General features: G+C 38.3%; 1 protein-coding gene across 1 annotated transcript in view; it reads left to right on the top strand.

Annotated features, from left to right (window-relative positions):
• Window positions 1–18,640, top strand: part of ADAMTS16 (ADAM metallopeptidase with thrombospondin type 1 motif 16) — a 182,617-nt gene that overhangs the window by 67,304 nt on the left and 96,673 nt on the right. Inside the window, exon 10 of the mRNA XM_003932512.4 lies at window positions 8,108–8,261. Within this exon, the coding sequence (XP_003932561.1) occupies window positions 8,108–8,261 (154 nt within the window). The remainder of the gene's footprint in view (window positions 1–8,107; window positions 8,262–18,640) is intronic.

Here is an 18,640-nt window from a genome sequence, read left to right as displayed (position 1 = left end):
GATTGGCATGTCTCTGCTCCACACAGTCATTCAGAGACCCAGGCTTTCCTCTTCCAGGACCTAGTGGTCTTTTCTCTTCCAAGACCTAGTCCCCCACTGCAGCCATCGGGGACTGAGGATAGAGAGCACAGGAGGGCATGCGGGACAAGGGTGGTGTTCTTGGAGGAATTCACATGACCTCCCAGAAGTGCAAGGGGCACCGAGAAGTGGCCTCTACCCGTGTGCTCAGGTGACAGAGCGCCGTCTGTGCCACATGATGAACCCCAAATCCTATTGCAGAAAAGTAAATGAAACCGGGAGGGACCAGCTGGTTGGTGGCCAAATTGTGAGTAGAACCCAGGCGTTCTGGACCCTAAAGTTGATCTCCCTGAATTTAACTCAAGAACAATGGATGCAGCCGGCAGAGGAAAAGCAACTGTGTTGCAATCTAGTCTTGATTATTATTATTACTATTGTTGATCCTTAAGTACTAACAAAACAATTTGGTCAACTACTAAAAAGGTGATTGAGAGTCTGTATGTGTTTAGAAAGCAGCTTTTGTGTCTTGAAGATGACTGATCTGTGAGAACCAGCAGAGGCAGGGCACATGCTAGGTCTGCATTCACGGGCTCTGCTGGACCCGCCTAAACTCAACACTCCTTTCCTTCCGTTCTGAACACTTCTGCTCAGATTGAATGGCAGCACCCGGGACAGACTGCAGCTTGATTTTTTTTGCTCCTCATGAAAGACACACCGATTTACAGCTTTGCTGTCTAAGGAATACTGTTTCTTCAGCCCTTGCAGAAAGACCTACTCTTATTCAGGATGGAGGATATGTTTATTCATTAGGCAGACATGTACTTTGTTAGACACATAGGATTGTGTTTGCTCTTAACAAACACGTTGACTCACAGTAGTTCACTGATTCTAGTAGAGAAGATACACAAAAATGTTTCCTTATTTTCAAAATACACTAATGCTTGAAAATACTAAAGGGAAATGGACTGCTGTGTTTAGTTCTCAATTAAAATCATTCACAATGTTTTTGAAAATTTTATTTTTGAGATTCATCAAAGTATAAAAGTTATTCTTAATTCAAGGGAATGATCTTGGGGAACACTAATAAACACAACCACCTTAAGAATTTCGAGAAGATTACACAAGAAATTACAAGATTACTAGTAAAATTGAAAGTCAGATGAGGAAGAAAAGCAAATAAAAATTTTAAAATGAACAACAGAGGTAAGGACACAAATGTATAGATTCTAAGGAGCTACCTGCTTGTGACAGGAAAGTTTGAAATTTGACAAGAAAGGAAATATATTTCTATTATTAGAAAGTAGGGCAAATACTAATCCTTCCAACAAAAGCAAAGGCTTTTTTTTTAAGTAACAGCTTTAATAAAATAAAATTAATATACAAAACTACACATATTTAATGTATACAGTAAGATGAGTTTAGACATTTGCACGAACCAATAAAATAATCTCCTTGGAGATTCCACCAGATTTGGGGGAAGAAAAAATATCTTGGCAGCACTCATGAAGTCCTCAGGCCAGGAAACCAATATCTACCTTCTGGGTCTTTGTAAGTTACACGTTCTTGCAGTCAAAACTAGGAACTAGCTATTCCAAACTGAGAACCAAGGACAAAGTTCCCCTACACTGTTGGATCCTGTAGACTCTTCAGTGCTTAACTGGCCTCTTCGGTGCCTTTCACTGACCTGACTTCTCTGTGTCCCACTTTTTCTTTCTTTCTTTTTTATTCACTTATTTAATTAATAGAGCTCTTTTCTTCCTGTTGCGCAAATTAAATCTTCTTATTCCTAGGACGCTATTTGAGTGGGATCACACCAGTACTTCTGCTGGTTTTACTCCAGTTTATTTTCCAGTGGCCTGTTGCCCCAGGACCCACCTGTGGCCGGGGTGCCCCTATGGCTGCCTCTTCCTTCATTCTCTAGAGATCCTGACACTCCATCTTCCCAGCCAGAATCTTGATCACCAGTCTCCTGGGGCTCTGTTCCTCTAGCTTCATCCTTTTTGGTGTTCGTACTCCAAGGCCTAACTCAAGGTATTTTAACGCATTAAGGAACGACTGTGTTTCGTAGTTTATGCCACCCAGAATAAGTGGCAATATTTTGGACAATATGTGTATCAGGTAATATAAACCCATATTCTAGGAGTATACACTTGATTCTTTTTTTTTAACTTCTATTACCAAAAAAGACAATGTTAAAGCTATTCTGCAATTAGCATAATGCATACGAGTACATTTAGGATTTTTTTTCCCTGCATGGTATTGTCAGAGTCAAGCTGGGGATTGTTAGCATTGTTTTTAGCTGTTTCTTACAGCTGTTCACATTTCTCTCTCTCTCTCTTTCTCTCTCTCTCTCTCTCTCTTTTTCTCTCTCATTCACTTTAGGCTCACCATGCTTTTATTTGCATTAACGAGGAAAATTTGGAGTTTTCCATATCCCAGATCCTTTCTATAATTTTTCTAGATTAAGAATTTTTTAAACCTCTTTTTCATCTTAATGGTTATGAGGAAGATATAGTAACACTTTTTATATTTTGAAATATCCTCTGACAACTTAAAAACTGAGGGAATTATAATTTGGGTGTGTCGTGAGAACCAGCATCATGAAAGTCCAAAGAAAGTTTTGAAACTGCCAAGAAATATAGACAGACTCATGGAAAGAAAATAATTGCATGCTCAGGGAATAATTATTTCAAGGACATTGAAAATAGAATGTAATCTTGAAAACGTAATATAGTCCTAAGAAATATTATTAAGATACTTAAATTAAAAGTCGTTTTCAGTATGTGATACTGGAACACCTGAACTATAAGCTGAAGTGTGCTGATGTGTTTTTGGCTAATCCAGCAAAACACTTCTGTAGCATTTCAATGGTAAACATTTATTTTCAGGGACTTTACTAATTTCTTTGGACCATGTGAATATGAATAAATAGGTAATGTTTTACATGCTTACAAATTTGTTTTCTTGAATGGTTAAATTTTCCAAGAAAGTCTCTTGTCAAATTCACTATTAAGGTTCGTTTTACTGGAAAACAAGTTGCAAATTGGACACTTCTACAGTGTTGAATCTTGCTTTTTCACTGATTTAATGAATCTGACTTATTTGATTGTTTGCTGACTTCCTGATTTCCAACTAATCAAAATACCATCATATTCTCCACCAATTAGATGGCTTTTTGGATATGATCCCAACAATGAGTAAGGACAGATGGCTACCTTTTAAGATGAATCTGTTCTCTTTATTAGTAGTCTAGCATTTGATAGTGGAAAAAATGTAAGGGAACTCAATTGGCCTCAAGTGTTTTCAGTACAACTTTTCTCCATTCTTGGTAGAGTTGCGAAGGCCAGAGGCTCGTTTGGGCTGAATCATCAACCTAGTCAACAAAGTCTTGTGTCATTTTCCATTAACAGACACAGACCTCATCAGAGTATTCACGTCTGCGTCCAGGAGGTCTATGGCTTAGGGAAATTCTAGCTCATTATTTTACATTGAGTGAAGCAGGGACTCATCTTCAGTTTACTTTGAAAACATTTAAGTCATGCCCTGCAGATCAGTGAAAATGCCAGCTCTCCGACCACGTGAATCTGAACACATCCAAGCATGTGAAAGGTGACCGTCATCACAGGAAACTGGGAGCATAGGTGGTGTTATACCCCATGCTACTTCTGTTGATAGGAAAATGAGATGTGACCTGAGAGCCCAGTAAGCTTGCTTTTGCACATAATGAAAAGAATACATTTTGACTCAGACCCTGCTCTGGGCTACAAAGCTCATCTCAGGTCATGGCCAATTGTCGTCTTTGTGGTGCTAAGTGTGACTGACTTTAAGGTTGGAGGGTAGGCACTTTGCTGAGGAGGAGAGAAGGGCGGAGGGAATCAGGTCATGTCGTGCTTACCCATGTGTGGGGATGTCTTGACCTTCGCAGGTAATATAACCTTTTCTGAAGGCCGCTGTGTAGTGATGTCTCATTGATGTTTTAGTTTGCGATTCCCTAATGGCATATGATGTTGAGATCTTTTTATATGCTTATTTGCCATCTTTATCTATTCTTTGATTAGGCGTCCCGATTTTTGTCCACTTTTTGTTTGTTTTCTTATTCTTGAATTAGAAGTGTTATTTTCATGTTTTCTATAACAATCCTTTATTGGCTATGTCTTTTACAACTATATTCTCTGTCTGTATCTTGTCTTCTCATTTTCTTGACATTTATTTCACAGAGCAGACATTTTTTATTTTAATGAAGTACACATTATCAATTATTTCTTTCATTGATTATGCCTTCGATGTTATATCAAAAAAGTAATTATCATATCCAAGTTCACCTAGATTTTCTCCTATGTTAGTTCTATAGTTGTACATTTTATATTTAGCTCAATGATCTATTGTGAGTTTGTTTTTATATGGGGTATAAGGTCTGCATTTAGATTCATTTTTTAATTATTTTATTTTTATTTTACTCTTTGAAACAAAGTCTCATTCTGTTGCCCAGGCTGAAGTGCAGTGGTGCGATCTTGGCTCACTGTGACTTCTACCTCCTGGATTCAAGTGATTCTTCTGCCACAGCCTCTTGAGTAGCTGGAATTACAGATGCACACCACCACACCTGGCTAATATTTTTGTATTTTTAGTAGTGATGAGGTTTCACCATATTGGCCAGGTTGGTCTTGAACTCCTGACCTCAAGTGATCTATCATCCTCAGCCTTCCAAAGTGCTGGGATCACAGGTGTGAGCCACTGCTCCCAGCAGATTCATTTTTTTTTTGCATGTAGATGACCAATTGTTTCAGTATGATCATTTTAAAAGGCTATCTTTTCTCCATTTCATTGACTTTGCTCCTTTGTCAAGTATCATTTGATTATATTTATGTGGGTATATTATTGGCCTTTCTAAACTGTTCTATTGATCTAATTGTCCATTCTTTTTACAATACCACTTCTTCTTGAAGTACGATATTGTCAGTCTTTGTTCTCTTCTTTAAGTATTGCTCTGGTTATTTTGAGTGTTTTGCCTCTCCACATAAACTTTCAAATCAATTTGTTTATATCCTCAAAATAACTTCCTTTAATTTTGATTGGCATCGCGTTGAAGCTATAGATTAAAACAGAAAGAATTAATCTGACAAGATTGAGTCTTCCTATCTATGAACATGAAGGATCTTTCCATTTATTTAGTTTTTCTTTGATTTCTTTCATCAGAGTTTTGTAGATTTGCTCATGTAGGCTTTGTACGTATTTTGCTAGATTTATATCTGTTTCATTTGGGGGGTGCTAATATAAATGACATGTTTTAAATTTTCAATAAATTCTGCTTGGTTGTCACTGGTATATAGAAAACCAGTTGAGTTTTGCATATTGACCTTTGTCCTGCAACTTTGACATAACTTATTTGTTCCAGGAGTTCCCTGGTAGATTCTTTCAAATTTCTGCATAGGCAATCATGTCATCTATGAAGGTTTTATTTATTCTTTTTCAATCTGTAAACCTTTTATGTAATTTTCTTGCCTTACTGCACTAGCTAGTACTTCCATTACAATGTTGAAAAGGAGTAATGAGAGGAGTCATTCTTATTTGTTCCTGATTTTAGTGGAGAAGCTTTAAGTTTCTCACCATTGGCCGGGCGCGGTGGCTCACGCGTATAATCCCAGCACTTTGGGAGGCCAAGGCGGGTGGATCACGAGGTCAAGAGATCGAGACTGTCCTGGTCAACATGGTGAAACCCCGTCTCTACTAAAAATATAAAAATTAGCTGGGCATGGTGGCGTATGCCTGTAATCACAGTTACTCAGGAGGCTGAGGCAGGAGAATTGCCTGAACCCAGGAGGCGGAGGTCGCGGTGAGCCGAGATCGCACCATTGCACTACAGCCTGGGTAACAAGAGCGAAATTCTGTCTCAAAAAAAAAAAAAAGAAAAAGAAAAAAAAAAGAAAAAAAGTTTCTCACCATTAATTATAATGTTAACTGTGTATTTTTGTAAATGGAAATTCTCTATTCCTAGTTTGCCAGGAGTTACATTTATCATGAATAAGTGTTAGATTTTATCAAACTTTTTTTCTTCATCTATTTTTTTTTTTTTTTTTTTTTTTGAGACGGAGTTTCGCTCTTGTTACCCAGGCTGGAGTGCAATGGCGCGATCTCGGCTCACCGCAACCTCCGCCTCCTGGGTTCAGGCAATTCTCCTGCCTCAGCCTCCTGAGTAGCTGGGATTACAGGCACGCACCACCATGCCCAGCTATTTTTTTTGTATTTTTAGTAGAGACGAGGTTTCACCATGTTGACCAAGATGGTCTCGATCTCTTGACCTTGTGATCCACCCGCCTCGGCCTCCCAAAGTGCTGGGATTACAGGCTTGAGCCACCGCGCCCGGCCTTTTTTTTTTTTTTTTTTTTTTTTTTTTTTTTTTTTTGAGACTGAGTTTCGCTCTTGTTACCCAGGCTGGAGTGCAATGGCGTGATCTCGGCTCACCGCAACCTCCGCCTCCTGGGTTCAGGCAATTCTTCTGCCTCAGCCTCCTGAGTAGCTGGGATTACAGGCATGTGCCACCATGCCCAGCTACTTTTTTTTTTTTGTATTTGTAGTAGAGACAGGGTTTCACCATGTTGACCAGGATGGTCTCGATCTCTCGACCTCGTGATCCACCCGCCTCGGCCTCCCAAAGTGCTGGGATTACAGGCTTGAGCCACCGCACCCGGCCTTTTCTTCATCTATTGATACGATCGTGAGTTTTTTCTTCTTTAGCCTGTTGATGCAATAGATTACATTAATTGACTTTTGAACACTAAACAGGCCTTGCATACCTAGGATTCATCCCACTTGGTCATAGTGCATAGTTCTTTTCATGAATTGTTGGATCCAATTTGCTAATGTTTTGTTGAGGATTTTTGTATCTATGCTTGTGAGAGATAAGAAAAGCTTTCTTCTTTTGTAATGTGTTTGTCTGGTTTTGGTATTAGGATAATACTGACCTCATATTATAATTTAGGAAGCATTCTCTTTGCTCCCATTTTTTGGAAGAGGTTGTAGAGAATTGGTATAATTTCTTCCCTAATCTCTGGTGTAATTCACAGAGAACCCATCTGGGCTATTTGTTGTTTTTTATGCATAGAGTCCTGACCTCTGAAGCAGTGAAACGTAAGACCAGGGTCCTAGAAATGAGCCAGAAATTTTCCAATTGAGGTGGGCAACCACTCGAAACCAAGTTTGGAGGATGATCTGTTGTTGCTCATTGTATTGTGATTATAGGTTTTTGTTTTTTGGTTTACTGGGGGAAGGGCCTATTGAAATTTATAGGAGGGACTTAGTTGCTATTTGAAAAAACAAAAATATTTTAATACTCTTCCCCAAAAGCATAAATTATACCAAAGAATATCTTGGTAGAGAAGAGAACACTCTATTTATGGAAAAAGAAATTATTAGGTGGTCTTTAGCCATCTACCAGTGAATTTTAGCAAGATTAATTTTCTGCTTGACTTGGGGGTCAAGCAGAAAATTAATCTTTTTCTTGATCAGAAATTTTCTTGATCAGAAATCATCCTGAGCAAAGAGCATTGCTGGTAAAAATCCAGTGTTCCACGAAGAAACTCTGGAATCTGGAAGATACTATACAGGTGACTCTTAGCCTATGGGGAAAAAAGAATAAAAAGCAAAGAAAGAAAATTCCAGTCTTTGAGATAGACTGTGTTTTATTTTTACAATGCCCATATGTTGGCTGATTCTGGCAAGAAGAATGCATAAAAAGTGTCCGTAATAAGAGCTTCTCACACTGAACACTTGGTTGTCATTATTCAGTTGCAGTTTTCCTCATAAGTTTGAGAAATTTAATAAATTTAAATTTCAAAAGTATAGTTCTTCAGAAACTTTCAAACCTTTCCTCTTCCTGGAACAGGTACAATATATAATAAATAATTTCAGAAAATGAAATATCTGTATTTAAATGTAATTAAAATAAATATTATAGGTACCTTAGGAGAAAAAAGTTCTCCATACACAATATATGTTGTAAAATTGCATGGGGAAGAAAGACATACTTAGTGGCACATCCTTTGGTAACTCTGTGGACAGTCGCCAGTAGCTTGTCTCCTCTTTGTTTTAGTACGGCCCAAGCTATCTGCCTCGCTGATCAGCCAAAGCCTGTAAAGGAATACAAGTATCCTGAGAAACTGCCAGGAGAATTGTATGATGCAAACACACAATGCAAGTGGCAGTTCGGAGAGAAAGCCAAGCTCTGCATGCTGGACTTCAAAAAGGCAAGTGATTATTGGCACATGCTCAGTGCAACATGATTCATAAAACTGTTTTATTTAGTGTAACTGATGTTGATGTATTCTGCATTTATTGGGTACCTACCAAATGTCAAACCCTGTATGTTAAGGCTGGTCCTGTATAACAGGAAACACATGCTTTACTGGCAAAGAAGATGACAGGAGATACTATTGTGGGTATCAGTTTTCGTTAGAGAACTGACTTGGCCTGTTAGGTCGGATCTTTCTTTCTGATTTATCATGTGGGAGCTCAGCAATAACTTTTAGTCAGTGTAAGTTGGCAAATTAATACTCTGCATTTTAAAAAATGGTTTTAAAAAAAAAGTCCCCTCCTCTCTTCCAATATAAGCATAATTTAGTATAAAGCAACGGCCTATCTAGGGCTACTGATTAATAAATTTCCCCAAATAATGTATTTATAGAGTTGTCTCTCATGGAAGGTAGTATCCATTCCGTCAACCCCAGGGACTTTACCAGAGTGATTTCCTAACATCATTTCCTCATGTAACACAGAGTCATATGCTCTTGCTAGAAAGGGAAAATCGAGATTTAGGAACTTGCTCTATCAAACACAGGAAAAGCAACCCATAAATTAAATAAAAGTCACTATTTTTAAGGTTTCTTTTATTCTATTTTATAATGAAATCAAGAAAGTAGATGAAAATATAGTCCTCCAGAAACTTCCAAACATTTCAAAATGCATTGGGAATACTTCCAACTTAAATCTAACATGATAGTCTTCTTTCTTAGAAACTCAGGCAGAGAGAGCTCCCCCAAAGATCAACTCCAGCTGTGTGCCAGAACTGGATCTTTATCTCCTCAGCTGGGGAGTCCCAGACTGGAGCAAGAGCTGTAAATCCATCAGCAGCAGCAGCAGACATTCTCAATGCTGCTTTCTTTGTGGGCAGAAGATAGGAGTTCCCTAAGAAATTTGTCTTGAGCGTTACTTTTCTGTTTGTTAAGGAAAAGGGATAAAAACGAATGGGTTTTGTCAAAGATAGGATCTTTTAGATTGTGCTTCTGGTTTCCTCGGTAGTTAGCTTTGTGACCATGGGCTGTGTCATTCATGGTGCCCTGGTGTCATTTGGAAAACATAAGCAATAAAAAGTTAAATGCAGGGTGCATTTTTGTTATTGAGGAAATATTTACATGCAGAGACACACATTCATTTTGCATGTACAATTTGAATTTTAACAAATGTGTTCTCCCATGTTACCAGCATCTTATTCAAGACACGTTTTATTTACATTAAGCCAAAACCTTCCCTGTGGTTCTGGCTTTATGTAAATAAAAAGGGGGCTGTGCCCCCTCCTTCAGCCCCTCCCCATATCCAGTAAGTTACGATTATTCTCCTTTCTATCATAATTGGCTAAGTGTTGCCTGCCCTTGAACATCATAATTACCTTGCTCCATATATTAATAAGAAAAGTAAAGTGTATGCTATTTCACCATTAGTATGATGTTAGCTGTTGGTTATTATACACATGCTGCTTATCAGACTGAGGAAGAAGTCCATCTCTAATCCCAATTCATTGAGAGATTTTATCACACAATTGTGTTGAATTTTGTCAAATTTTTTCCTAGATCTATTGATACAGTTATGTGGTTTCCTCCTTCATTCTATTAATGTGGTAAATTTTACTGATTGATCTTTAGTTTTTTCCATTGGACTTTCAAGGTTAAGTCAATCTGCATTCCTGGGATAACCTCACTTGGTCGTAATCTATTGCTCATTTTTATAATTTACTGAGTTGATTTGCTAATATTTGCTCATGATTTTTACATTTGTGTTCTTGATTGATATTGGGAAATTTCTTTCTCATAATTTCTTTTCAAAAATTGATTATCAGAGTAGTGCTGACCTAATAAAATCAGCTGAGCATATACCCTACTCTTCTGTTTTCTTGAAGAGTTTGTAAAAGAATGTTGTTGTTTCTTCCTTAAGTGTTGATTAGAATTTACCAGTGAGTTCTGTCTATGGAAGGGTTTTTGTAATTATTGATTCAACAACACTAACATATAAAGGATATTCAGAAGACACTCCTAGCCAGACTGATCAAATACATTGGAAAAAGTAAAGGAATCATTAAAAGTCAAACTAAAGGAGATTTTTTTTAATGAATATCTATGAATTCCTTTAATTACTGTTAGATCTATAATGATATATCCTCTTTCATTCCTTACAATGATAATATGTATTTTTAAAACTTTTTTTCTTATCAGTCTAGTTAAGAGTTTATCAGATTAATCCTTTCAAAAACATCAATTTTGGGCTTAATGTTAATTTTTAAGAATTGTTTGTTGGATTCTTTTCTATTTCACTGAGTTTTCTTTTGTCCTTAATATATACCAAGGCTTAGCATGCCTGTCTTTTTCTTGCTCTTTGGAGTAGCAGCTTAGATAATTGACTTTAAATCTTTCTTATTTTCCTAATAACCATTAAATATATGTAAAGCTATTAATTTCTTTCCAAGCACATTATCTGTATCCTGAAAATGTTTACATATTGGATTTTTAATATTATATGCATAAAATATTTTCTACTTTAACTAGTAATTTCTTCATTAACCAATGTATTTGAAATACATTAAATATCATTTAATTGCCAAATAATTAACTCTCTAGATAACTTACTAGTTTTGATTTCTAATTTAGTAATTTTGTCAGAGAATATACTCTCCATATACTTTTGAAATATATTGACCCATTTTGCATAGCTTCACATATCATCCTATCTTGGTGAACCTTCTGTGGAGACTTGAATATAAATTCTGCAGTGGTTGGGTAGAGTGTTTAAGAATTAACTATTTTTTAGCAAAATTTCTTACATCTTCTGCATAATTCATCTTATTTGTTACTTGTTCCACCAGTTTCACAAAGATGAGTGTTAAAATCTCCAGCAATGGTTATATATGTTTCTATTTCTCATGTTTGTTCTATTAGTTTCTGCTTTATATATTTTGAAGCTCCATAATCAGGTGCACATACATTTAGGATGGCTATGTCTTCTAACTCTTTTCTTGTTATAAAATACCCTTCTTGATTGGTGGGTAATATCACTTTGCTTGAATACTGCTTATCTGTTATTAATATAACCACAGCAGCTCACTTGGGATTGCTCTTTGCGTGATCACATTTTCCGTTCTTTAACGTTCAATGGATGTGTGTGTTTATACAAAACATGCCTGCTGTAAATAACCTTTTATCTAATATCTTTTCTGTTCAGTTGAACAATCTCTGACCTTTCACCAGTATGTTTAACCTATTTACATTTAATGAAAAAATTATATAGCAGATTTAAATCTACCACTTTGCTATTTATTTTCCATTAGTCTCATTTCTATTTTGTTTCTCTGTTCGCTTTTTTCTGCCTTCGTTCAGATTAAACTATTTGTTTGATTCAGTATTTTACCTTGACTTGCTTTTTAACTATACGTCCTTAAGTTAATTTATAGTAGTTGCTTTAGAGATTACAGCATGCATCCCTAATTTAAAGCCTATGTAGAATGAACAGTGTGCCCACTTTGTGCAAAACGCAAGATCCTCACAGCAAGTAAATCCATGCCTCCATTTTCTTTGCACTATCATTGACACGTACTTTATTTCTCTGCAAATTAAATGCCACATAATGCAGTGCTGCCATTTTTGTTTCAAAATAGTTGCTTTTAAATAAGACAAGAATTTAGACCATCTTTTATATTTACTGTTTGGTATCTATGTTTTCCTATAGATCTGTTTCAAATTGGTGTCATTTCCCTAAGGCCTAAAGAACTTCCTTTAGTATTTCTTACAGCACATACCTGCGAGCCACCAATTACCTTCAGTTTTCTTTATCTGAAAATGCCATGAATTCATCCTCAGTTTTGAAGATGAAAACTGTTTAGACAACTTAGTGAAATATACATTTGGTTTAAGTTTTAGTTCCTGAATTCCATGTTTTATACTTTCTTTTCTGCATTTTCCCAACTTGTTCACTTATTATCTCTACTTTTTCTTGAATAGTATATTATTTTATGCTATAGATATTTCTGTCATATTATGTTGTTACATATAAGGTGAATCCTTCAGATCCTTGAAGACTTTGTTTTATTCTTCATTGGGCTCATCTATTTCAGTTTTCTCTGGGCCCTGTGGTGTAACCTGTACTCTCGTGTGTGGTTCTTCCCCATGAGGCATGGACTTCGGGCTCTCCACTCAGTGCCCAGGATGCTCATTGAGGTCTCTGATTCTGTGTGAGCCAAAACTCTAGTTTCTCCCAGCTCTGTGCATCCTCTGTCTTGAAGCCCTTATCAGCTTTCAGCCTGCAGCTTTGGTCCTCTGTGAGGCCACCTGGAATCTCCTATGTGTCAGCTGCCGACCCCTCACCATCAGGACCTGCAGTAAATTTTAAGACAGACTCCTGGGGCCCTCAGCCCAATGCAACTTTTTTGTATATGAGCCAACTCCCACCTAGCTACTGAACAGACCTCAGCTCTGATCTCTGCATCCTCCAATCCGTGAGACTGCTGTCATCTGCCTGGACCCACCTCCCCACAGCAGGGTCTGCAAAGTGCTCCCAAGCAGAGAGGTGGGCAAATGTGGCATTCTCCTTGTGTGTTTTCCTTCTCTCGAGCATCATAGTAATGTGTTGACTACTGTCAAAACCTGAAACAATTGGTCCATCTATGTAGTGTACGTAATTTTATAGTTTTGTGGAGGTTTTGTTGTTTCATTTTGTTTTGCAGAAAAGTGAATTTGATACCAGTTACTTCGTAGTGGGTGGTAGAAGTATCTTTTGAAATTAAACAAACAATACATCTATTAAAATCAGATAATGTCAGATCACTCCTTACAATATAAAATTGTTCTTGAACACAAACTTTATGTATTTTATTTTCTTTTTCTTTCTTTCTTTCTTTTTTTTTTTTTTTTTTTTTTTTTTTTTTTTTTTTTTAGATAGATTCTCACTCTGTTGCCAAGCTGGAGTATAGTGACACCATCCGGCTCTCAGCTCAGGGCAACCTCTGACTCTCAGGCTCAAGCAATTATCATGCCTCAGCCTCCTGAGTAGCTAGGATTACAGGCGTGTACCACCTTGCCCAGCTAATTTTTAAATTTTTTGTTGAGATAGGGTTTCACCATGTTGGCCAGGCTGGTCTTGAACTCCTGATCTCAAGCAATCCACCCACCTTGGCCTCCCAAAGTTCTGGAATTACAGGTGTGAGCCACAGCACCCAGTTCTGTATTTTCTTTTAAAAATTTAAAGCTATTTGTGTGACCAGTATCTCTCAGACACCAAATCTCAAAATTAAATATGATGCGGCAATTAGAGATATTTTTATTTTCTATGTGAATTGAAATATCTCAGAACAATTTAAACTATAAAACTTATTTTTTTAATTAACATCCATTAAACTGTTATTTAAAAGGGCCTAGTCAGTTCAGATGAAATGTGGAGATCAGGAAGTTTCCTAATGGAAGACATAAAACAGGAAATAACAATAAGAAGCAAATAACCCAGTGCCCAGACCAGCCTTGGGCACATAAGAGTCACTCAGAAATGTGCTAATCTATATGATGGATGGATGATATTTTAGAAAGGAAGAAATCTCTTTTAAATACCTATCACTAGTTTCAAAAGTGAATAGACAATGTGAATTCATATGCATCCTTCTTTTGTATAAATGAATGTATATTTGGTGAATATGTATGTTTACATATATAACAGTGGCTTTCTCTGTACACTGATGTGAAGTGATAATCAGAATTAGTGATAAAAGCATCCCTCTGCTTAAAAAATAAACAATGACAATGCACTGTATATCTGACTATAACATCAATCATAACTGCATTCTTTTTTTTCTGTAAGTTATTGGGGTACAGGTGGTATTTGGTTACATGAGTAAGCTCTTCAGTGGTGATTTGTGAGATTTTCGTGCACCCATCACCCAAGCAGTACACACTGTAGCATATTTGTAGCCTTTTATTTCTTGTCCCACTCCCACTCTTCCCTACAAGTCCCCAAAGTGCATTGTGTCATTCTTAGGCCTTTGTGTTCTCATAGCTTTGCTCCCACAGGTCAGTGAGAACATAGGATGTGTGGTTTTCCATTCCTGAGTTACTAAACTTAGAATAATAGAATCCAATCTCATCCAGCTCACTGCAAATGCTGTTAATTCATTCCTTTTTATGGCTAGTATTTCATCATATATATATATATATATTCCATCATATGTATCACAGTTTCTTTATCCACTTGTTGATTGATAGGCATGTGGGCTGTTTTCACAGTTTTGCAATTGTGAATTGTGCTATTATAAACATGCATGTGCAGGTATCTTTTTTGAATAATGACTTATTTTCCTCTGGGTAGATACTCAGTAGTGGGATTGCTGGATCAGATGGTAATTCTACTTTTAGTTCTTTAAGGAACCTACACACTTTTTCATGCTAGTGGCTGTGCTAGTTTACATTCCCACCAGTGGTGAAGAAGTGCTCCCTACTCACCGGATCTGTGCCAACATCTACTGGTTTTTCATTTTTTGGTCATGGCCATTCTTGTAGGAGTAAGGTGGTATCCCATTGTGGTTTTGATTTGCATTTCCCTGATCATTAGTGATGTGGAGAATTTTTTCATACGTTTGTTGGCCATTTGCATATCTTTTTTTGAGAATTGCCTATTCATGTCCTTAGCCCATTTTTTAATGGGATTGTTTGCCTTTTTTTTTTTTTTCTTACTGATTTGTTTGAGTTTGTTGTAGGTTCTGGATATTAGTCCTTTGTCGGATGTATAGATTGTGAAGATTTTCTCCCACTCTGTAGGTTGTTTGTTTACTCTGCCGACTGTTCCTCTTGCCGTGCAAAACCTCTTTATTTTAATTCGGTCCCCATGTATCTTAGTTTGCATTGTATTTGCTTTTGGGTTCTTGGTCATAAAATTCTTTCCTAAGCCAATGTCTAGAAGTGTTTTTCCAATGCCGTCTTCTGGAACTTTTATAGTTTCAGGTCTTAGCTTTAAGTCCTTAATTCATCTCGAGTTGAAGAGTGCAGTACAGGCAGTTTGAGGAGGTGAATCTGGTGGCGTGCCCTTCACAATATTGAAGCACCACAATACAGTGTCAGCCCAGCAATCTGAAATGTCTGTTTTATCTGAGGTGTTATGTTGTGATGTGAAACCTTAACCAAGTTTGCATTACTGAAACTGGTCTTTGTGAACTTAACTCTTAAATTATGGACTAGAATAAAACGGGAGAGGCTTCATTAATGAGAGTATACCTTAGCTGCAAAGATTAAGTGAGAGTAAATACTCTGCATAGGTTTTAACTCTTTTCTGCCCAAGCTAAGTATTTGTTATTACATTTTGTCTTGCTTACGTACCTATTATGCTTTGTCAGCATTGCTTTGGTGGCCTGACCCTGCAGTCTGAAACATAACCCACCAGAATTGCTTTGAAATTTGATCACCTTAACATCCGAGGTATTGTTGTTAAATTGGGAGCTCCTGAAAACCCAGCAAGTCTTATATTTCAACTGCCTGGACTCTAGAACCATGATTTAATAGAATCTTTGTTCCAAGAAGACTCTGAAGTTTCACTAAGGATGTAATGGCCTACAACAATCATACTTTAATAAAATCCTGGTATGTTATATACCATGAAGTTAGCAGTTAAGTCAAAGTGATGAAGTTGGAGGGAACAGTTGGGTTTTGGCTATTCATTTGTAGTTTGCTTTTTAACTTTTTAATTTTTATGAATACACAGTAGTTGCAGATATTTATGGGGTACATGTGATACATTGATACTGAAACAGAAGAGCTCCCTTATCCCCCTCTCAGGACATGAGACAGGGGTGTGGTTCACTCCTTCTGTCACCCATCTGCTCAAACCCTGAGGGGGAGCATGCAGGCAGGCAAGTATAGAGACTGTGGGGAGCACTTTTGGGTTCTGGCCCCACCGCGGTGTCTAGGGGTGGGTGTCTGCAACTCCCAAAGCCCTGGTGGGCATGTGTTCCAGTGCACTCCTTCAGCTTTGCCATCTGCAGACTGCTTGTGTTGCCCAGCTCAGTAGACCCTCTGCCTTATTCCAAGGGCAGAGGGCCAGTGTGATAGCATTCTGTATCTCAAGCTCTTTCCCAGTGTACTGGAAAAATTGGGTCACCCATGTGGGCTCAAAGATGAGTGTGAAGTTTTATTGAGTGTTGGAAGTGGCTCTCAGCAAGATGGATGGGGAACTTGGTCTTCCCCTGGAGTCAGGTCTTCCCCAGGAGTGGGAAGTTGGTCTTCCCCTGGAGTCAGGCTGCCTAGTGGGATGGACTCTTCTCTGACCGCCCCCAGAGGAATTCTTCTTAGTATCCAGACATCCCTCCTCTCTTCCTCTGCCACGTCCTTCCTCATTCCACTGTCACTGGTATGCCAGTCTGCTGGTGTCTGCTGGTCCGTTCCTCTACTTCTCTCAATGTTCAGCCACTGCTTGTTTGCCCATTAAGGTGTCAGGTTTATATGGGCACAGAATGGGGGCATGGTAGGCCAGGATAGTCTTGGAAAATGAAACATTTGGGCACAAAAACAGGAGTGCCTGTTCTTACTTAGGTCTGTGAGCTCAGGCCCGGGGGTGGAGCCCTCACCAGGGACCCCTCCCTTCTCTACCCAGCACTATCCTGTCCCCTCCCCTGTCAGTACAGGCATACAATGTGTAATGATCACCTTCAATGTTCATCATTTCTTTAATGCTCATCATCACTGGTCATTAGAGATATGCAGATCAAAACCACATTGAGATACCATCTCACACCAGTTAGAATGGCGATCATTAAAAAATCTGGAGACAACAGATGCTGGAGAGGATGTAGAGAAATAGGAACACTTTTACACTGTTGGTGGGACTGTAAATTAATTCAACCATTGTGGAAGACAGTGTGGCGATTCTGCAATGACCCAAAAATAGAAATCCCTTTGACCCAGCAATCCCATTACTGGGTATATATCCAAAGGATTATAAATCATTCTACTATAAGGACACATGCACACGAATGTTCGTTGCAGCACTGTTCACAATAGCAAAGACCTGGAACCAACCCAAATGCCAATCGATGATAGACTGGATAGGGAAAATGTGGTCCATATACACCATGGAATATTATGCAGCCATCAAAAACGATGAGTTCGTGTCCTTTGTAGGGTCATGGATGAACCTGGAAACCATCATTCTCAGCAAACTGACACAAGAGCAGAAAATCAAACACCGCATGTTCTCACTCATAGGCGGGTGTTGAACAATGAGAACACATGGACACAGGGAGGGGAGCACTACACACTGGGGTCTGTTGGGGGGAAATGGGGGAGGGATGGGGTGGGGAGGTGGGAAGAGATAGCATGGGGAGAAATGACAGATACAGGTGAGGGGAAGGAAGGCAGCAAACCACACTGCCACGTGTGTACCTATGCAACAATCTTGCATGTTCTTCACATGTACCCCAAAACCTAAAATGCAATTTAAAAAAAAAGAATATCACACTCTTCTAGTTATTTTGAAATGTACAGTAAGTTGTTATCTACAGTCACCCTATGGTGCTACTGAACATTAGGTGTTGTTCCTTCTATCTGACTGTGCCATTGAGTCCATTAACCAGCTCCTCATTATTCCTCCCACCCCACTTCCCCACACTTCTCAGCCTCTCCTAACCATCATTCCACCACTACCAAATCCATTTTTTCACTCCCACATGTGACTTAGAATGTGCAATATTTTATTTTTGTCATTGCAACTCTTTAAGACACTACTGTTTTGATTTGTTTGTCTGGGACAGAGTGTCATGTTTATTAAATAGCAGACAAGTACATCTCTAGAATAGCAAGGTCCAAAATGATATTTTGTTTCACTTTATTTATTTTTGTTTGTTTGTTTTGAGACAAAGTTTTGCTCTGTCTCCCAGACTGGAGTGCAGTGGTGCAATCTCTGCTCACTGCAACCTCTGCCTCCTGGGTTCAAGCAATTCTCCTGCCTCAGCCTCCAGAATAGCTGGGACTACAGGCACGTGCCACCACACCTGGCTAATTTTTGTATTTTTAGTAGAGATGGGGTTTCACCATGTTGGCCCATATGTTCTCGATCTCCTGACCTTGTGATCCACCTGCCTTGGCCTCCCAAAGTGCTGGGATTACAGATGTGAGGCACCGTGCCTGGCCCCAAATGATGTTTTAAATGTTGAAAGACAGTAACATGGGTTATATGATCTTTCAAGTTTCTTCTAACTTTATGGTGTTTTCCGGCCCTGAGGACTGGAGTTGGGGATCAATCAGGTCCCAAAATGAGGCTGAAAATCACAGATGGCCTGAGCTGAAGCACAGACTGAATCAGAGAGCCACATAATTTGGTGGTAAGCTATCAC

Source organism: Saimiri boliviensis, chromosome 1, assembly GCF_048565385.1.
Source record: "Saimiri boliviensis isolate mSaiBol1 chromosome 1, mSaiBol1.pri, whole genome shotgun sequence".
Taxonomy (NCBI): domain Eukaryota; kingdom Metazoa; phylum Chordata; class Mammalia; order Primates; family Cebidae; genus Saimiri; species Saimiri boliviensis.
Note: the sequence above shows the minus strand (reverse complement) of the source record. Positions and strands in the feature narration are given on the sequence as shown.